Source organism: Mycteria americana, chromosome 1 (genome assembly GCF_035582795.1).
Source record: "Mycteria americana isolate JAX WOST 10 ecotype Jacksonville Zoo and Gardens chromosome 1, USCA_MyAme_1.0, whole genome shotgun sequence".
In the NCBI taxonomy this organism is placed as follows: Eukaryota; Metazoa; Chordata; class Aves; order Ciconiiformes; family Ciconiidae; genus Mycteria; species Mycteria americana.
The window spans coordinates 126,981,611-127,004,315 of NC_134365.1; the positions used below are offsets into that span (position 1 = coordinate 126,981,611).

At 35.3% G+C, this 22,705-nt stretch overlaps 1 protein-coding gene across 2 annotated transcripts in view; it reads right to left on the minus strand.

Moving 5' to 3' along the window:
* Positions 1–22,705, minus strand: part of USP9X (ubiquitin specific peptidase 9 X-linked) — a 107,585-nt gene that overhangs the window by 41,900 nt on the left and 42,980 nt on the right. For both annotated transcript variants that reach the window (XM_075520235.1, XM_075520227.1), the window contains exons 11-19: positions 21,138–21,242; positions 19,419–19,625; positions 18,291–18,427; positions 12,283–12,416; positions 7,499–7,586; positions 5,498–5,840; positions 3,997–4,092; positions 2,128–2,339; positions 140–380 (exon numbers count right to left, since the gene is read on the minus strand). In XM_075520235.1, the coding sequence (XP_075376350.1) occupies positions 140–380; positions 2,128–2,339; positions 3,997–4,092; positions 5,498–5,840; positions 7,499–7,586; positions 12,283–12,416; positions 18,291–18,427; positions 19,419–19,625; positions 21,138–21,242 (1,563 nt within the window). The remainder of the gene's footprint in view (positions 1–139; positions 381–2,127; positions 2,340–3,996; positions 4,093–5,497; positions 5,841–7,498; positions 7,587–12,282; positions 12,417–18,290; positions 18,428–19,418; positions 19,626–21,137; positions 21,243–22,705) is intronic.

Sequence of the window (22,705 nt, forward strand, 5' to 3'; positions counted from 1 at the left end):
AATGTTAATGGCAGAACACAAGGAGGAGGAATGGAACAATTTCACAAGAATAAGTGATCCCATGCATGGTATTTTTCAAGCATTTACAAAAGGTAAGCGGCATCTAAATTGACATAAATAATCAACCTGCAATACTTACCGTTTTATCTTTGAGATTCAACTGCCCAATTAATTTTCTATCATCCGCAGGGTCCACCAGCTCACCACCTATGAACAGTTCTACTTTTGTGTGCGCACTATTGGCTTTAATACGATTGAGAATACAACGCCGTACTTGGCCAATTGTGTCATTTGTATGAGACCAAATATCCAAATCTTCCACCTGTCGGCCTTGGTTTGGAAAACGAACTACCAGTGTGATGTGTTTACCACGGAAAGCTCTGAAAATAAATAAACCAGATAAAGTTATTTTTGCCCTCATGAAATAAATTATTTTTCCTGCTGTATTTTGTGTTGCAGATATTTCAACATCAAATCTTTATGTATGGTGGTATACTCCAGCATGAGATTATTTTGTGAAGGCACCAGCAATTATGCAAACATAACATACACAGAAACTTTCAAGAAGCCACGCTCCGCACAAGTGCGTTAAACGTGGTCAACTTTATAGTCAGGTTAGGAGCATTGACAGAATTTTAAAAAGCCACTTTATGAAGTTTTAGATCCTTTCTCTTGCTTGTAACTTCCTGACCAAAATGCACAAATAAAGCTCAGACTGGCAACTATGTTTTTGTCTTTTAGCAAAACAACTCAGTTTTTAATACATCAAGATCAGAAAAAGCCATCAGGCCACCAAGTCTTAATGCCTTCTGTCAAAAGCTATGAAAAGTTATAGAATATAGTTATAATACTATATATTAGAATTCCAATTCTAAAAACCAAAATGCTTTTAAAAAATTCAAAGAGGTCAAAAAAAGAAGAAATGTTTTCACACTAGCAGTGATCACACTTAGCACAATGGCAGGGAACTCACTAGGAAAGATGTGCCCAGATAAGCCCAACAAACTAATCCCATGCAACAAAAGGAGGCAAAAATTTCTCATAAAAGCTCCTTGCTAATAAGACCTGTGAAAAAGTTAGTCTAATCAAATAAGCAGCCCACATAGAGATGCACCTGCAATCAACAAGAGAACTTAGGACTAACCAATCAAGATATACAATAAAAATGCTGTAGGAGCACTGCAAATTACTGACACATCATGAAGAAACAGCACTCTCTTCAATTTTCTTGACAAAAAGGGCATTTAAAATAAGGGGACAACAAACCCCCACCATGTCTAAAAATATGCTAGCTGCATCATAAATCCATAGCATCTCAGTGTATTCCTTATGTATTTTTGAGACTTTCTTCCCACAGACAGCATTTACTAACACTGGAACATTTAAACAGTTTTCTGTTCTGCCTTCCTCTCTCAGGAAATAAAGTATTTTGTTTGTGAAAAATATCTACACAACATTGGATTTAAGTGTTTCCTTTTTCTTTGTACCAAAGACAGAGTTAAAGAAGGAGCAGCTAGGACTTAAGCTGTTTTTACTCAAGGACAAGTATAAGAAGAGTCAAGGTATACAGAAAATAAATATACTTCCAAGTGCTATTCTCTTCTTCCCCTTTTTATGAGGAACTTACACAGAATATTTCACTTAGAGATAATCATGAATTTAAGCTTGCAAAGTAAGATTAGCATCTCTGTAAACAGTTCTGGAAGATGAAGATATACATTAACAACATGTTTTTTGTATGACAGGACTACGAAAAACAAAAGGTTTGCCCATGCTAACTTAAAGAATAGTATTGCTTCTAAGTAATTATCTGAAAAAAAGAAATCCATCCAAACCAATTTAGCCAGAGGTACGTTGTGCTAGTTACAGAACAAAACACCAGAAACAAGTTTATTCTCAGGTCTGCTCTCCCTTTCATATACGTCTGTACTTGTCTGATCTTTCAAATTTTTTTTTTTTTTTACTACAGATCACAGTTTAGATGTATTAGCAGAGAAAATGGGATTTTGAAACTCTATAAACACATTCCCTGAACAGAAACCCTTTAGAATATAAAAATCACAAAGATAATTAGTAATATTTTAGTTAACAGAAATCAAAATCACAGTAGTGCATTTTCACACATACCTCGACATAGGTAGAATAGTTCTCTCTTCGTGGTAATCACTGTCACATTCATTTATGTACTCTCTTAAAACAGTCAACACTCTCACCATTCGTATTGCTTCTTGTCTTGCACAGTTGATACTGTCTTTATCTCCATCCAACACACATAAAGTATCATAGGAGGCTTTTAGACGATCAAAACAGGACTGAATGAAGTCTTCATGAATCACTACCTAATTACATGAAAAAATTGGTGCAATAACAAGAAACATTAAAAACCACCTTTTCAGCAGGACAATCCAATGATAGAAGTAAAACAAAACAAAAAAAACCCCACCACAACAAAACCAGGTAGTTACTCTATAAAGCTGTTTTATTCCACTTTAGAATAAACTCCCATTGATAAATAGATCTAATTTAGTGTGCGCTTCAAAAAATCTTGCGCTTCAAAAAATCTTGCATGTCATCAGTAGCTGTAACTGTACAGTGCAAATGTGCACTTAAATAGAAAAAGTGAAAGTTTGCACAGAGAACACTAAATTGGACTTTGTTATTAATTTCCTCAGACTATGTTAAAGAATGTCTAGCTGACAATCTAGTACAGGTTAACTTACTTTACACTAAGAGTGAACACAGAATATTTACAGATCACCAGAGCAACTATCCTCTTCCCCCCCCACATCGCATAACCCAGTTCCAGAGACACTCTTTTCCTGCATAAACTCAGAAATTACTTTTGAGCTAGATTCAGTATAGTGGCAGCTGCAGCAAATCTCTTCCTTCTGCCTGATATCTAACATCTCCTTGCTCCTGACCTAGACTGACATATAACCTATAGTATCACTGTAAAAAGCCTGCAGTGCCTCCAGGTAGTAGTCTGCAATAGAAACATTAACAGTCATAGCTATGGCAATAAACCACAGTCCAGTAGCCACTTTCTTCGAGGCAGCTCAGGAGCAGAGGAGTTACCAGCACACTGAAACAAAATACCAGTGTGCATGTTCAGTAAATCCAACACTTCCTGGAAGTGTCAGATCTAGCCATGTGCACATGGACAGATCTACGCGTGCTTACTAAGCCCAGACCTATAGCAAGAAAAAAGCATGCAGTCCATCTGCCACTAAAGTTAAGATACAGCTTGAATTGGCTGTAAATGCACCACCTAGAGCAGCTGTGCTGTATCGAGCAGACTGGCAGCTCTGAAGACTATAAAAGTGTTTTTGAGGACAAGTAAGAAAATTGGAGTTTTAAGAAATACAGCTGGCAAGCTACCAACTGGAGATTGTCTGGAGGACAATATTCCCCCCAAATTTGTAAAATCCCAACAGTTCACTTCCTCTGACCTTTCAGAAACTCATTATCTCTTCTCCTTCTCTCTGTCCACTGAAACGCAGCTCCCAGCAAATATTAACATAGGGAGAAAATACCTGATTTGCTAGAGCTCAGCTTGACCATTATATGGAAACTCTGAGACCCTTTGTAAGGGACATGACATAAAAAAAAAGATTAGATTAGCTTGTGACAACACTCAAGAGACCCATCCAGTGAACATACTAGTACAAATAAGTACAGCAACTGGAAGTTCAACAAAAGGCTTACCTAAGTATATGATATGAACTGTCTTCTGAGTAGAAAGAGCAAATACAACAGATCAATTTAATATAAAAAAAAATTTTCATAGTTCAGTCTGTAAATATCAGGAAAAAAACCTCTTAATTCTGCATCTGACCAGAACCTGATGGCTGGGCTCAGGAGTATACTCTCCAAAACATAAAAACTATTCTCTGGTTTCAAAGCTTTCAAGTATAAAAATATCACTAAATTGAATTTTTTCACTGTTTTTCTATCACATTATATTCCAGTTTTCCTGTTGCTTGTTTGTTTTTTTACCTGATTAACTTGTAACCTTGGGCCAAGATTAGTATAGATCTCTTTAAGAAGATCTATTGCTCTGTTTGCGATGTCATCATTTCCCTGAATCACAACCTAGCATAATTTAAAAAAAAAAAAAAGTCATTAGAACATCTAGAAACTTTTTGGTATAAAATTTAAAAACAAAACGGCTACGTAAGTATCTTGACACAACAGTATGTCTAATTATTTTACGATGTGAAAGTGACTACAACACTTAGTTACAAAATACAATCAATACAACTTACACTAAAGTTAAAGAGTCAAAATTAGGAATTAACTAGTTTAAAGGAGTTCAGAGTTAGCAAAAAAAGCCGATGCTTTATAAACAGAATGAAAGCAGTGTTTATATATTCCTCTTCACATTACATTTCCATTTTCACTAGTTTCAGAGAATAAGACAACTATTTTTTCAGATGCTTGAACAATCTACATCACCAAAGATTTAAAAACAGAATTTTAAAGCATTTAAATAGCTGTGAGTAGGTGGAAGGGGGACAGGCAGATGAGTTCTGTTTCTAACCTGATAATCTATATTTTAATTACAAGCCACCAGGTCTGAAAGCAGGCCTTACAGACAACCCCTGCAGGATACCGAGACGAAGCTTCTTGAGTTCTGTCATGCTGCCAAACAGCAGGGCAGATCCAAGTAAGTTGATTCCCACAAGTAAAACACGCTAGCATTATGTGGGCACTTTGTACACAAACACTGGGTGAAAACTTATTTGTATAAAAATTGTGATCTACTTTGGTTTTAACTACTATCACCATGATTAAAATACCTAACCCTTCAACAAGCCACAACCAAAATTACTGAAGACTGTTGCTTTATATATGGCACGTTTTACAAAACACAGCCATGATAATCATGCCACAGTGTGCTACTGTGGGTTCTAATGCAGCTCTTGAAAACTAGAAATACTCTGAAAAAATTAAGTATCAAACTAGATACTGGTGTTTTTCACCAATAGTTTTGGCAAGCTTCAGAAAGCTACAGTCTTTCTATTGAAAAGCTATAACCATGCTTTGGCAAAAGGTTGTGGATACAAGAGAAAGAATCAGACCAGTGATCACTTGGTCTAATCTAGAATCACTCCAGTTTCCCATACTAGAATGATTCATTATGAAGCGCACAAAACAAAGTTTAGTCCTAATGTGCGTGAAAGAGCGAAAGAAACCTACAGATAATTCACCTGGAACGATCCTCTCTTCTTCAACAGTATAGGCAAATTTTTAACCTCGTGTATATACAAATATACTTGATGTTTCAAATAACTTTCCATTAAACATCGGTCTGCAAAGTTACCAACTTGCATACTTGCTGGGAAGACAGTGGAGTCAATATCCATGCATTTAGTTTGACAAAGTAGCTTTTCGTAATTTGAGTCTATAAGTAATAAATTACACATTCCTAAAAATATAAAGACACTGAGAAAGACTTAGCAGTTAACCTTTCAGAAGTTTCCTCCCATTAACTTACCCTCCAAAGGTAGTCTAATCCTATTAATTCCAGATCATCCATCATATAGGCTCGTCTCTTTGCTACTAGCTTTCCTTCTCGACAGTTCACAGCTTTGAAGAAACGTTCAAAACATTTCATTCCATTTTCTGTTAATAGGGAGGGATCCAGCTGAAGCACATTATTTTCAAAGAAGTCCTTATTAATGTCAGGGTCTAAGTCTGGTTCATCCCCCATTAGTTTGGAATACCATTTAAAACAGGCTTCGCGATCACAAAGATAAACCGCATTTTCAGCTAAACACTTCCATATTTGCTTCGCCTGAGGGGCACAGAGCCACAGCTGACCATCCTTCAATAAAAATCTTGAGCAAAACAAAGAGACAATTAACAGCACTGTCTAACAGACATCGAGAGTTACAATTCAGTAAAAAGTACAGGCAAAAAGGTGAATATGTATATTGTACATGTATATATCATAAGTACAACCCTGAAAACTTTATTTACATCATCAGTCCATTCATAATTAGCCTCATGATTTCTTAGTAAGTTTGAATGGATAGACCTTATAGCCCAAACGAAAAAGGAATAAAATTCAGAAAAAAAAATGTTTTACACAAAAATACCAAGCACTATTTACATATTATATACAAACAAATGCACATCTCCTAATGTAAACTATTCAGTTTAAAAGTCAGGTCACAACATAAGAGATTAGATTACTTCTGCAATCATTCACTATGTTTTAGCACTTGCTTTAGCAAAATCACAAAATAAGGTATCAATTCTATGGAATAGAGCCATAAGCAGAAGTCAACAAACTGGAAACTTCTCCTTTTATTTAAGTAAGTTTTTCATTTGTGTTAAATTATTATTAAAGAACTATCAAGAACTTCAATTCTGAGAGTTAACACTACAAATGTTTCAGGAAGAACAAACAATAATCAAAGCTCTTCAGAATCACTTTTCTGATTCAAAAATCTTTTCTTTGTAAAAGAAATCAGCGACTAAGTTACAGCATTGCTTTTCAGAAATTGCTACCTACATATTCTACATTTGACAGCCATGGGACTTCATTTATTCCTTTACATTAACAACTAGTGAACTTAAAGGAAGTCACAATTTTTAACATGGAGGAGTGATAAATGAAGTCTGCTATCCATATGCTATTGTATAGCTTCATAACACAGTTGTTTAACACTTCAGTTTAATTCATAAAATTTTTTGGTTTTCTTGGTAAAATTTTAAAAAGCAAAAAACTCTCAGAAAACAAGTAAAAAATACTTCACAACTTCACAGTTTGACAGTTCATGTCTTTTTACTTGTCTAAAAAAGGTTAAAAACCAAGTGAGAAAAAGTTGAGAGAGACAGAACCTAAAAAGCATCAACATACTGCAGCTCTGTGATGAGCAGAGATCCTTTGTTTTCTTATTTTACTCAAACAGCAGCTGGTCAAAAGTCATCCAAATAATTCTTTCATTCCAACCTCTTTCTAAGGCTCAGTCACTGACAACCTAACATCAGTGTCCGACACAAGTATATGTCAGTTTATGACCATGGATTTTACTCTGGTGTGGTGCAACGAATAAGGACACACGGGCATATCCCTACATGGAATATTTTAAATTTTCAGCTAAGTTACCCCAATACGTATGTAACTGTATCCACATGCACATTGTATTCAAGTCAGTAGGGTTCTGCACACAGACAGAAAAAGTCCATACAAATCTTAGTGCAGAATCAGAGCCTTGGATTGCCAGATCCCAATAAACTTTACTTGAATATTCCAATACTAGCATAGAAGCCCTCGGGGCGGGGAGGGTGGGGGGGTGGGACGGGACACGGACCCCATCAAACCAAACCAAAAACATTTGGTGTATTTTTGGATTTGAGTTTTGAAAGAAGTTAACACAGCAACTTAGAACTAGATAAGAGAAAGAGATACCAAGTTGTTTTTTTTTTTCCTTTAAAGTATTTGAAGTATTCTTACAGAAGTTAAACAAGTGATCAAGTTAAAACTAACCGTAAGAAGTTAAGTCGCTCCTGTACTTCCTGCACATGACTGTATCTGCTTCCTGGTCTTACAGTTTGAGGATCATATTCACCATGCTCTGCCAATATAAAAAGTTCTATTAGACAATACATTCAGAAAAGACATGCTGACTCTAAAAGACATGATGTGTGTGAAGACTGGTTAGCCTGAACATAATTAAAACCACTCAGAGAAAAATAAATTTTCAGTACGGTGTATGAAAATAACTTTCAGCAGCCTCCTACCAGTTAATATTTCATCCTAAATTAAAATGGGTATAGGCAAAAATTACTGAGGCCTATAATCAAATCAACACTTGTGCACAGATACATGTGCTCATCATTCAGTGGAATGGAAGTATTACAGAAGAATTAAGAACCTGCATTCTACTTATTCTAATCAATTCTTCCTTATTTCAAGTAGTCAGTTTGAAGTCAGAAGTCAGTTAAAATACAAGTATACAAAGCATACAATTCAGATTATCCAGTGGTTTTTCTGAGGATGCTTTAGTTTTGTTACAGAGCATCTTTTCCAAAATTTCAGTTTTCCATTTTTAGGGTTTTTCCCCTCCAGAGGAAATCATGACTCCAGTTGTTTAACACCTTTGTAAGCAGCTACATACATGACATCACTTGGAGGAGAAAAGTATACAACTTTATTTACTGCAAGTTTCCAAGTACAAAAAACAAATGCCTGTAATACTGACAAGCTTGAAACAGAAGAAGTTGAGTAATTTGAAAGTAAGGCAAGAAGTCAATTTTATCTGCATTTTATCAAATCTCAGCATAATATTTTGTTTAACAAACAGCTGTTTGCTTCATAGGAACTTGGTTTTGGGGCTGTTTTGTTTGTGTGGTTTTTTAATTAAAGAGATACAATCTATATCTGTACTTGCACTACCTTGATCTGTTCTAATAATATTTCATCATGACATGTTCAATATGACAGCTCTATTATAAACTAATTAATGCTATACTTCTTATTTGCAAAGGTATACAGATTGCATTTAACTAAGATGACCCAGCTGTGGGAGACTGTATCATGACAACATCCAGACTCATGATAAAATTTATCTTCAGAACTGAAAATCAGTATCTCCTATTATATCAAGGAGGGAGAAAAGAAAAAAAAACCAAACAAGTCTTAACAGCTGAAGTGCATCATCAGTGTTTCAAAATTAGGAGAAAAATAATTGTCATAAATACTCTATATACAAGTGCAAAAGGTACATTAGCTTAAAAATTAAATAAAAGGGAAAAGAGAAGACTAGTAGTTAACTGATGTCTACAAAACTGGAGACATGTTCACCAGAAATCCTTCAAAAATTTAAACTATAATCCTAATGAAATGAGTATAAATGGGCAATTATCAAAAGAAAAAATGTGAAAAAAATCTGAAGAAATAATATAAAAGTAGCAGAACAAAAATTACTTAAGTATTAGAAGTAGAAAAACCTGAAAAATATGCTGTGGGTCTAGCAGAAGAAACAATTACAGTAGATAAGCATATTGCAGAGAAATTAAAACTAATTACTTGAGTGTTGGGTGTTTTGGGTGGTTCTTTAGTTTGATTTTGTTTTGTTGGGGGGGAGATGGTGGTGTTTGTTTTAGCTATGGGGACTATCTGGGCTTTTTTTTTCCTGAATAGAGATTAATTCACAGACACAGGTGGCAACAGTGACAATGATAGAAGAATTCAGGTATTAAAGGCCAGTCAGTTGCCCAAAGGCAATATGTATGTACTTAAGAATTCTGAAAAACTCTGAACTACAAAAAAATTCAGTCTCCCTAAATATTCTCCATCTCAGCTTCTTTCTACGTTTGCCCCATTTATTTTCTATACTGTGCATACAACAGCAAGTCTAAGTGGGATCTCCTTAAACAGTCTTTCAACATACAGGAGCAGAAGAATGAACAGAGAAATTATAGACCAACAAATGACTGGTTGAAAATTTAAGTACAGTTAGTGTTAAATGCACATAGAAGATCATATGGCACAATTTCTACAAATAATTACATTTCATTAACACTGGATTTTTTTATTACTTCAGAAAAACAAGATAAAGAAGAACTGGCTAGCAACCTTTTCAAATTTTCAAAAGATCTTTGATAAAGAGTCAAAAAGGTGAAACTGTGACCTCCTCCTTCAGGACTACACAATGCAATAGCAGTTGTCTCATCTCATGGAGGACTTTGCAGAGTTGGAGGAAAGGGTGAGTTCAGTAGAAGAGAAAGTCACAGATCATGGAAAAAAAATCTGAAACAGATTATGCTTTTCTTTAACCTTAAAAAGGCAATCATATAAAAGGGAGTATGATAGAAAAGAATATGCATTAGTGAATAACAGGAGAATAGGAACACGGTTCTCCATCACAGAACACAACTATGGAAGCCTTCAAGGAAAATAAAAATATAGCAAATTCAAAATTAATTTTTAAAAAAATATCATGAATTACACAGTAATTGTGGCATTAACTGCCAAAAAGATGTGTGAGCAATGGGATTTTTTTCCCCTATGGCATTTGTTTGACCTTTGCCTTGAATTCCCTCCCTCTGTCTCATTCACCTTCTCCAGCTCAGTTTAATTCTACAGCTGTCCAGTTCTTTCTTTCTGTCCTCACAATCATAACGTTCTTTCTTCTCTTTTCATTTATTCCCATCCCTGCACCCCTGCCATCTTCTCTCCTCCTCCAAGAAGACATGGAAGGCAAACTTTACAGTGCTCTATGTTCTGCTCTATTTAGTATATGAAAATGAAACTGAAAGAGATGTTGCACATGAACTGTGTAATACAGTCTTAGTACAGTCTCTGAAACATTAGGTGGTGTTTTCTGGCTTCCCTTAATCATGTAATAAAGCATCTAATAAAAAAATCCACACTATTGTTCATCTGGTTTTGTACTCTGATGCAAACGAGTAGAAGTCCTGCAGCAGCTGTGTCTCAAGAAAGCACAAATTAATTGCCTTGTAATTAGATTCAATTCTTTGCACACTCATAATTCCTATTGTGCTGAAGATGTTTATATTACTGCTTTACTGAGTCATTATAGTTGGGGAGAGACAGGGCAATGGGATGTGGTTTTTGGCACAAGAAAAGAATCATGCAAGACATCAGCCTAATTTTTCTGCCAGTGTCATCAACAATTTGATAGGTAAACATTATTGTCAAAAATTACCTTTGGCTTCAGAGTTTAAAATAATTGAAATGAATGAATAATAGTTCATACATTAATAGTATGTGTAGGCTATTTTTGGACAAAGACAACGTTGCATATTTGTTGATTATGTTTCCTTCATAACCCTGAGGCCAAACCCCATTATTTCATAGCTGGCCAAAGCCTGAGAGAAGGGCAGAATCATAGATTCTAAGCTATCCATATAGTTAAGATGCAAAGTTCATTATAAATGAAACTGCATTTTTGCATCACTTTAGCAAAGTTTAAGAGCACTCCAAGAGCTTACAGAAGTTACATGAAACAATACTTGTTCTATTCCACCTTCCCGGAGAAGACTAAGCCTAAGACAGTATGGCTTGAGAACAGAACAAAGCATTTAGTATTATTTTAACATTAATTAGTGCAACGTTATCATTAATTAAGGAACTTAAATAAGTGTAAACCCCCTCATGTATTCCTGAATAGAGAAATACAGCTATAGTATGCAGATTTAGCTTAAATGTCATTCTCATTGACCTATACCTGGCTGAAGCTATCATCTTCATACAGCACCACTATTCAAAGAAGTCTTCAAGGATGTATTTTTGGATATCTTTTATCAAGTACTCCAAAATTAAATTAATTCCAAAATTAAAGGTGTCTAGGCAACTTACCTAAGTATTGGAAGACACACACACACACATGCTTTACAATGTGCAAATATCCTGTCTTCTCTGAAAAATCTACATTGACTTCCTACATAACATACTGTGTCATTTTGAGATGTAACTGAAAGGTTGGTAGGATGTTATGATGCCAGGGTAGAATGGTATCTAGTTCCAGTCAGTAAAGTAGATGGGGGGGGGGGGTGGGGGCATAAGTCTCCTCCTCCCACTTCTGTTGGCTTAATTCTGTATATGAAGTACTGTGGTCCAGTGTAACAAGGAGTTTCCTGGTCCATCATTCTCCTTCACTTCCCTACTTCTAGCTCAGTAGCTAGAAAGCTAGTCCAGAACAAGAGTGTAAACTCATCAGCGAAGGGTTGAGTTTAGCCTGAAATATATAAATACTAATGTATTATATAAATATATAAAAGTGCTGCCAAAGTGTTGCTGATAACAAATGCAGCGAGAAAGCAACTAAACAGAAATGGAGTTGCATGGTAAAAAGAAACGGTATCCCTGTGGTCTGAAGTCCTTCCCCCTGACAAATTCCAAAAACTTGCTTCAAATAGAGGTGATTAAAAACTTCTCAAAGGAGCCTACAAAAATCCAAAACTAGAAGTGGAACAAAATCTAAGATTATTATTAGGACTTTCCACAAAAATACCCACCCTAGCCTAAGTAGGACATGATGATATTTATCAATCCACAGGTAAACAACAGCTGCCACTTCCCCATATTCTGCCATAAAACACACCGCATTTTCCATCATGAAACAAAATGTTTACATCTTAAGCTTTCCTTGCCCAAACAGACACCACCAAGGCTATCAACCGCACAGACGCTCAAAAATTAAACAAATAAACTTAATAGTTATTTCATCATAAGAATTTAACTCCATTTTCAACTGGAGTTTTCACACACTCTATTTATAAGGCAATTTTTATTTGAAAACTTACCTTTAGCATACTGCCTCATGCTTTCCATATAGGCAGAGAGATTTTCTGCAACCAATGTAACTAGGGCATGATTGTGCTGAAGTTGATTGATTAAGTCATGTCGGTAAAACACATGGGGACTTCGCTGAGTTTGACTGAAATTAAAATACAAGTGTTATAAGAAAAGCAGGGAAGTCTTGCACCTAACAGTTCAGAAGTCCACTTAAGAAACTTGTCTTTGCTGCAAGTTCCAAATTTTCCTAAAAGATCTCTAATAGGAAGCATATTAAGTCTCTGACAATATTTTTCTTTTTTCTTCTGACACATCAACAGTTCTTACAAGTTATTAAAAGCAGTGAATTACTGAGGATTATACAGTTACAGTATGTATGAAAAATAACAAAGCAATCTGAGCTGCTCAGTATGCTGCAGGGAGAATATCTGCACCAAGACAGGAATAGAAATACCTGCCCACAAAACTGCACAGTAAAGACAGAGACCCTCAACTGTAGTATAACTACGATACACATTAACCACAGTTTTCTTCCACATCCATCTGATATTCTTTGCTAAATTTAATATTAAAACACTAAGTAAAACTAGGTCAATTTTCAAAACGAAAGCTCATGGTCTTAAAACTATAGTGAAAGAACACTATCCAATAATCACGCCAATTCTTTCAATACTTCAAAAAACCTGCACAACTCTGCATTGTTTTTCTAACAATCTCTATCTGAAAAAATGTTGGTTCAAACATAAAAAGCATAGTCTAAGAAAAAACAGAGGAGTTTAAGAAAAGAAAGACCCCGAATAAATAATCAGATGATAATTTAAGTCTATTATAAAGATCTGACCAAAAATGTTGCTCTCAAACAATACTAGACATATTTAAATTACAAAAGTAAGCTGCAAGAGAAAATACAGAGCTTGGGTCCAAAACCCACGTGCCATGAGCACTATCAAATTGTAGAACTTAGGGGCAAATGACCTCTGCAGAGTAGTCTCAAAATGCCTCAACCTCTGTAGGTCAGAGCACTGATCTCAGCTGCATAAACAATGCAAACTTGCACTGCTCTTCCATGATAAAGAGAGGGAAAAAAAAAAAAAGAAGGGGGGGAGGGGTGGGGAAAGAAAGAACAAACGAACAAACAACAAGAACTGTTCCTCGTTGTATTGCCACTCAGCTGATCCCATAGCCTGCCCTGAAGAAATATAAATGTGATTTGGGAACTGTTCTCCTTTCCTTCAACACTTAAGAAAAGTAGACCCCAGAATTAGCTGAATGGATTACAGGTAGAAACTCTCATCCTTCCTAGGAAACAGGGTCTCCATACTAGATGACCTACAGCACTCTACAGTACCACCACACCTTTTCAGAACAGTAGGGAAGGCAAGAAATCCTAGTTCCAGCATCAGCTGATAATGATCTTGCAGCTGACAACCACATTCCACTGTACATGTAATAACAACAGATAAATTGATTCACTGGGCCAGAGATCATTGTCAATCTGGGTTTAAAAGACAGAAGCCATCAACACCTTTCCAATAATTTTGTTATCTGCAACCAACAGAATTTGGCCTGCTAAGCACAGAGGTCTTCAGAAGATTACATTTCATAATAGGCAGAGCTTTCCAAAATGGCTTGAAAGAGGCACTTAAAAAACAGTGTTTAAAAAAAGACCCAGAAGTTTGTTAGAGAGGAAAAAAATGGATGGAAACATGAAGGAAGAAAACATACAGGACTTCATATACCCAGAAAGAACATCCTCTGTTTTCACTTTGAGAAACTTTCCAATTACACTTCATTCCATCTCTGCCAACCCTCCTTGCTCAGCATAAACCAGCAGCAAAAACAGCAAAAGATTGGATGTCTCTATTTTAGTGGCTACCCAATATGTTACCGCTAGATAGAGAGATGCATTTATAAAGGATAACAGTAAATAAGAACACCGACTATTTGGGAAATACACATGGTGAAAAAACTAAGGGAACAAGAAGAAGCAAGAGAGGGTATTTTGCTGAATCAAGCTAGTGGGATGTATATTTATATACTCATAATATTATGCATTTGTATCAATCTTACAAAGTATCACAAAAGGAAAGCATTATCGGCAGAAGACTAAATAAATCTTCTGCACTAGACATTTTTTACTTTTCTCCTTTCTCAACAACATGCACAAACAGTAAACTTGGACACATGGATTCATCTTGGTTAGCAACTACTTCTGAAAGTTGAATAATAGTAAAAACTAGAGTTACGACCTGTGAGTTGTTACATAGTATTCATGAGCAACACCCAAGATGTTATTTTGATCATCTGCTAGGATGGAGTCAAAGGCAAGACAATTGTCTTTAGGCACAGAAAAAAGCTGATCTGAAAAGGCTTTCTAGCATGTTTTCCAGAATTAAAGCAAACTCCACATGCAACTATAGAATTATTCCTTAAGCATCTTAGGTTAGGCTAAATGATGACGTTGCCATTGGGACATATTCCTTTGGTAATAACCTCAATTTTTCATGCTCCTCAGTTAACAGCAAAATTCATCTTTTCATTGTGTTTCTATACTAAATGGATATCAAAAGTCCATGTATAAGAAAAATTAGCGTTTTGAAATGGGTGCCAAAGTACTTTGGAAATACTGGAAAGGACATTTAATAGTTAGAATGCATGTGTATTCACTAGAAAAATATTGGCAAAGTGACAAAGGCAAAATTCCAAACAACTTAATTTAAATAAATTTTTCAAAAAATTATTTATCTGCACATATAAGTTGCCCAACATAATACTGCACATGTAACTCAGCTTCTGAAGTTGAGAGTTGTTCTACTAGACGAACAAATGCTATGTACCATTAAAAGCAGACATTAAAGGTCCAAATAGCAGTGATCAGACCCAGCAAATTCGACTATTTAGCCTAAAAGGTGACTTGACATCATTGTTGCCTTAAAGCACTAACAAAACCCTAAACTCTTACAGAAGGTCCTCTCAATGTTCAGTTAATTCTTCTGGGCAAGTAATTTAGGAGACCAATCTTACACTGCTTGAGTAGATATAGGTCAAACTTAAGTGCTTGAAATTGGTCTACAGGAGGCTCTAGCTCCATCAGCCAACATAGAGAAAATTAAGATGATTAATTATCTGTACACTAAAGGTCAGTATATTGAGTAATAAAGTTGACTATTCCTTAATTTTAATAAGTATCCTTGCACCAAAATAAGAATTATTTTCTTATACTGTTGCAATTCTGGTTAAGATAAAATTCCCGAAACATGTAGCATTTCTTTGTGGTCAGGGAGTTAAATTTTGCCAAAGCAACTGTATAACCAATTCGTCACTTTGCTCAACTGCATGAATAACTAGCAACAATTAAATCCTCCTCCTCAAAAGAATCTCTACAGTGCCAACTGCATAAGATAATACTTCTTTTTATATAATATTAAGATTATACATAATCTCTATATATAATCTATAGTAAGATTATACTTATTTTTGCTAAGAACCAGCAACCTTCGTTGTTCTGGACCAAACTTTTAATTGCCAATGCCAATCAACAGAACCACCCCAAAAGAGTAGTATATAGATTATGGGATTAATGTTGCACACAAAGTTCTCTGAAATGTCTTTGAAGCATCTGTCACAAACATTTGTTTTGATCTATTTTCAATTCAAATTCTAGAAGGATGCTAGAGATGAAAGTTTTAAGTCAGATAAGGTAAGCTGATAGGAAAAGGTATTAGATGCATGCCTTGAAATTTCCAAACTGTATCAATGTTAAGAGTTATCAGAAAACTCAGAGGACTGGAAAGTCACTGATTACTTCAAAATTATGTTTTCACTCGCTAGGTTTCCCAGTCACCTGGGCAGTAATACTACCTGACTAAAAAAACTCCCTCAACAGTATCTTGCTAACAAAGGATTCTCCACAGGAAGAGGTCTTTAAGTCCCATGATTAAAACCTTTAATTCAAAGTTTACTTTCCTGCCATATGTGTTTTCAAATTGTGCATAAAAACGAGGTATTATCACATACTGCAATGCAGACCTCCCTGAAATCTGAGCAATTGAAGAGATAGGGGGAGGAAAAAAAAGGGGGAGGAAAAAAAAGGGGGAGGAAAAAAAAGGGGGAGGAAAAAAAAGGGGGAGGAAAAAAAAGGGGGAGGAAAAAAAAGGGGGAGGAAAAAAAAGGGGGAGGAAAAAAAAGGGGGAGGAAAAAAAAGGGGGAGGAAAAAAAAGGGGGAGGAAAAAAAAGGGGGAGGAAAAAAAAGGGGGAGGAAAAAAAAGGGGGAGGAAAAAAAAGGGGGAGGAAAAAAAAGGGGGAGGAAAAAAAAGGGGGAGGAAAAAAAAGGGGGAGGAAAAAAAAGGGGGAGGAAAAAAAAGGGGGAGGAAAAAAAAGGGGGAGGAAAAAAAAGGGGGAGGAAAAAAAAGGGGGAGGAAAAAAAAGGGGGAGGAAAAAAAAGGGGGAGGAAAAAAAAGGGGGAGGAAAAAAAAGGGGGAGGAAAAAAAAGGGGGAGGAAAAAAAAGGGGGAGGAAAAAAAAGGGGGAGGAAAAAAAAGGGGGAGGAAAAAAAAGGGGGAGGAAAAAAAAGGGGGAGGAAAAAAAAGGGGGAGGAAAAAAAAGGGGGAGGAAAAAAAAGGGGGAGGAAAAAAAAGGGGATATTCAAGCCATTTAACTGTACATATACCATATAGGGAACTTAAATTTCCGCCATCAAAAGAAGTTATGTTCCTCCCAAGATTCAGAGCAGAAACCTAATCAGTGCCTTGAATGAGCTCTGCTTCAATAATTAAAGCAAAGCTTCTTTGTTAAGGAATTGGGCTAAAAAGCATCCAACTTGAACAAGTACCATGAAAAACCAGTAGCTAAATTTGCCTCAATCTTGCAGCATGTAAAAGGTTAAGGACTCCAAGACACAGAAAATCTGCTAATAAGCAGGTAACTTTGTAACCTTGTTGGAAAAACCTCAATCATTGTATGTGAAACTGTAAAGGATTAAAATGTCATGAAAATTGAGAAAGATGTTGCAAAACTAAATGAATAACGAACCCTCCAAAAGCCACAAATGCAGTATTATCACAGCTCTTTAAAACAGTATCAGTAAGAAGATGACATTGTATAAACTGAAGGCTTGTTTTCTTCAGCCTTCCCTGCCTTGATCCTTCTTGTAAGCAGATTGTAATAGCAACATTGGTTTGAATAGTTTACCTGCTTACAAGAATTAAAACAAAGCAATTATGCAACACTGATAAGCAAACAACATTTTTCTGGAGTTTGTAAAAATTCTGATGTGGATACAAAAAAATGTTAGGGGCATAGAATCTCAGATATTTCTGTAGTGAGAAGACATTTAAAATCATGAAAATAAGCACGTGTATTTTAACAAGTCCAAAAGGACAATGGCTTTTCTTTATTCTTAAAAGAAAGAAAAGAAGAAAACAAACACCACCACCACCACCCCCCCCCCAACAACAACAACAAAAACCACAATAAAACAAACCCAACACTTTTCTAACCTCTTCCATTCAGGAGAGAGAATCAGTAGAGTATTTTTCCCAGACAAAAGAAGTCACCTTTGATTTCAAGTAAATAAACTACATGACCTGTATAAATTTGTTGTCAAAGAATAGGTATGGGTGGGTATGTTTGTGTGTGTGTATACATACATATATGCACATAAAAATATATTTATACTTTGTAAGCTAATTCCATTGTTAGGCAGGGAAGTCCATGGATAACAAAACAAACCCAGATTTTCCCAAAACAAACACAGATTTTCCACAAATTGGACTACTATTCTAAAAATTAATAAAAGCATGTTTGAGGAAACAGTTAATGCTCTCTTACTGAACCTAGGTGTCCTAATTTTTAGAGGCTATTTATACATATTAAAACAAACTCAAGAACATCTTCAAACACAGGTTATGATTTCACCTACGCTTTCCCTGCCTCTTGTAAAAAAAATTTTTAAATTTGCCTCATTCCAACCCATTCAACTTTTATTAGACAAAATTTTATTTGTATTCCGTTCTTACCTCAAGTTTTGTGGTGCTTCACCAAACAAACTGCAAATTTCTCTAATTTGTTTCAGTGCAGGAATGACCCATTTGTCATTTGTGCGAAGCTCTTCTATAAAACGATCTATCCACTGGATCTTTTGCGTATCTCGATCCTTAAAGAACAAGCATTTATAATCAAAATCAAGTATATTGCAGAAACTATCATCATTCCCTTACTTTGTTTCCAAGTTAGAACAGAACATACAAAGCCACACAAATCAACTGAGTTCTGAAGCATACAAGCATAAGAAAAGTATCTGAGCAGCACTACATGTCAGCAGAACCTATCAGTGTTACAAACTCTCTGCCTTCAAGCACTCAACATTCAGTACGCATTTAAGAAAACCTGTAGCTAGATAGGATCATCAGTGTTTAAATAATTTGTTCTTTCCCTTCTTTCATCTATTTCTACTCACTGGTACTCTGAGTAAACTGCTATAAAATATCAAGAAACAATGAGAAACTGTTTCTTAACAACTAAGAAACAAAACCTGCCAGTGGCTGTCAGATAATGTCAGATAAGACAGCTAATGAATTCATCTCAAACCACAATGAATTATTATTCTGGCAGACTTCCACAGAAGTTTGGGTGGGGAAGGAGAGCGTGTAATAGTTTTCACTGTCCTTTGCTAGGTCCTTTCTAATATTATACAAGACATATAAGGACTTACTGAAAAACCCCCACCCAAACAAATTAGCATAATCGAGTTTGGAAAAAAGCAAAGGCAGGAGGGGGGCTCCTTCTCCTTTCTCCCTATTGACTTTGGTAGGGTTCTTTTCCAGTTCCTCCAATGTGGTCATTACAGTATGTCACCAACTGCAACAAGACAGGCAAACTGGTGTATTTCACTCCAATTAAAGCATGAACTGTGTTATTTAAAAATGTGTCTCATAACATTTTAAAAATAGCTGGGTGTACCTATTTTAGAAATAGCTAAAAATGGCTACATTTAAAAATGTAAAATTTTTTAAAAGTTTCAAAATAGCTAAAATCTATGATAAGGAACACTTTTGTTAAATTACCAAATCCCTTGAATTTTTCACAGGGGATGGAAGGAGACTGTCAGTGACTGGTTTCACAATAGAACATACCAGATTGCTCACCTGTGAACAGCTGTAATCTAAGATTTTAATATGGGCACTAAGAGCCTGGTCCATGATATCAACTGGTACATCATCACTATGAGCCAAATTCCACAAAAGGTTCAGCACTTTGTGTGCCATCACACCATCCTTGTCATCCTCTGCAAGACGACGAATTAACTCAAGTAGTTTCTCACGCTGTTTCTTGCTTGCATTTGTCCAACTTGCCTAAGAAAATATTTTATTTAACATGAAAAATTCTTTTTTTAAATTTCACACATAACCTGCACTGTTAACAAATGATGCTACAATAAAGTGATACAACTATATAAAGAACTTTCACATTAATTTCTTTCATTAAAAATAAATAGCACATTAGATCAATACATAAGTCAGACACAACTGAATAGCTCTTCTAGTGTTTACAACTAAAGCATATTCAACTTGAGACTTAAAAAAAAAAAAGGACCTTTATTTAAAGACCACAGATGTGCTTGTAACAGTTAACATTACCATTGACAAGTTCACCAACAGTCAGTCGAGTGGACTCAGCTGTTTCTTGCAAATGCTTTCTCAAAACTCCTGTGCTTATATTTAAGACTTCTTAAATAACTTATAATCACTAAATGAGTAAAATTTTAGCATCACTGGTACTTCTAAATCTGACTGAAACAAATGTCCTCTGCATTAAGTTAACCTTTTTCTGAGTTAAGTTTCCAATATAACATTATTTCATATCCATCTCTCCAGGTTAGACACAACTTGTGACAGTTTACACATAGAATTCCTGAGCATTTAGTTCAGTATCTAGATTACAGAACACAAGACCCATATTTACCAAACTAGGAGACCCCCATTAATTGTAGCACAAATTGCATGTAAGCCAAAATGTGACTATAACGCATCCAAAAACAGAAAACTGTCTACAAAGCTGGCTTGCATTTTCTAGTACAGCAGATCACCTCCTAGAAGTGAAACAGGAAAACAAGCCAGATAGCACCACCACTGGAAGCTACAAAAGTTAATATTAGCATACATAAAAAGCCAGTGAATAACATAAACTTTCAGAAACAAGTTGTTTTCCGATTTCAATCAAATCATTGTATGTTTACAAACATTCAACATTATCTTCCTGAGACTATTTCATTCTATATCTATGTTAACCAGAGAAAAAAATATTACATGATAAAGAGGAAGTTGGGGGAGCGGGGAATGGAAGTCCTTGATCTCTTCTACTGAAAGATCGAAAGTAGCAATGCCCAGTAAACTTGATGAAACCTACTCTAATGCTAAGAGAAAAACATTATTTACTAAACCACCCACACTTAATAATTATGAACAAATGCAAAAAGGTATTTAAGATCACTTATTTTATTTGAAAAATTCAATATTCCTAGGATTGTTAAATGTCACTTTAATACTACAGGCCTCAACAGATGTGCATTATCCAAAAGCATTTAAACCAGAAAACAAAATTGTCAATTAAACTAGCATAACTAGTCTTTGCTTTAGACAGGAAGTAAACTGAGGATCTCACAATGAATGCTCATTAAAGAATAGCACAATCTAGCATTTCTAATATCAAATATTATAGACTGTTGCTATACACATTAAGAAGTCTTTTAACACAAAGAAACCACCTGTATCTAAAATAAGTAGAAAGCAGACGTCAAAAGTCACAAATCTGTATCCAACTGCACAACCCATTTCCTGAATACAGTCCAAAAAATGCATAGTTACCTTAAAACAATCAAACAGGTGATCAAGCTGTTCAGGAGAGAAATCCCAAGCTAATTTTGCAAGGAGATCATGTACATTTTTTACAATGGCTTCATGTTTTCCTGCCTGTCAAGAAGACAAAAAGAATCCACCAACGTTTGTAGCAATGCATATTAAGTCAAGCAGCAACACATAATTTTTACAAGACGACTGTTGGAGGTGGCCAGCAGGAAAAGCCAATACTGTGGGAGCAGCGTGGCAAACTGAATACTTACTTCACTGGGAAGTCACAGTATTTAGATTTCCCTTGTATGTGTAAGTATGTAAGTCTGCTCTCTGTGTATTTGGATGTGTATAAATACTGCATCCAAGTATTTATTTAGAATATAAATACTGCAGTGTCACAATATTTATTTTTTTAACAAAATCACGCTGGGACAGAAGACAAAGTCTAAGAAAGTATTTTAACTTACAATTCAGTATTTTAATTCAATGTAGTGTTTGGTTTGGGGGGAGTTATTTGGTTTTGTTTGTTTGTTTGTTTTTAAGAAAGGACTCAAAATCCACTTCCTCAATGAATTTCATTGAGGTGTTTTAAGCTGTAAAACAATTTTTATTATTCCAACATAGTTTCTCAGGCTGAAGTACTTCCTTTGTGCTAGTGGATTCATGGACAACTAAAGCTTTCTATTACAAACAACTTGCTGGCAGACAACATTTTGAAGCCCAGAGGCTTATAAACTTATGAAGTCAAGTCAAACAACTAATCAAACAACTAATGGCAAGATGTTGAGTTATATACTAGATGCTGTTTTAAATAAGAGTTTGGTGTACATCACAATTTTGTCATTTAAGGAGGAAGACAACAAGGAAAAAACAGCTAGCTCAATTTTAACTCTGGGTGAGAAGAAAATTTCCTTTCTGCATGCCCAGGCTGGCAAATGCATCCCGTACTTTACATCTGCACTCAAAACCAGCAATTTTGGACTATGTGAATCAATAGCTGATTTACTGTAGAAAAATTTCCTGTAAGTGTAGAATAAAAAAATGCAAAACAAATACCTAGAAAACAAACTCTGATGTAATTAATCTTGTACGGTATTAAAAATGCATGCATGAGCAGTTTTGAAATTAACTTCCTTCTAAAAGCTTGCATCAGTAGTTCACTTACAAAGCTGTTTGTCTCTTTTTTTGTTTTTTTTTTTTTTTTTTTTTTTTTTTTTTTTTTACATGCTGTGCCATAAATACTTTACAGCGTGCCATAAATTTTTCTCTAAAAAAAGTGAGTTTAAGTAGTAACATTCCTTTTCATGTTACGGGTCAGATTACGAGACAGGGAATTACTAAACCACTTATTCCACTTGATTTTGCAAAACATCGTATAATTTTTTTCTCTGACCAGACTGTTTCCTGGATAGAAAGAAAAATTGAGAGCATACAGGGCAGAAAGAGCATCTACAATATAACAAATAGAAGGAGAAGTATGCACAGCTGCTGGGGCAAGACAACCAAGAATAAAGCATATAACAATCTTGTCTTGGGAGGTTTTTAAACAGACATGGGGAAGCCCTTAAGAACAGAAAAGGCCG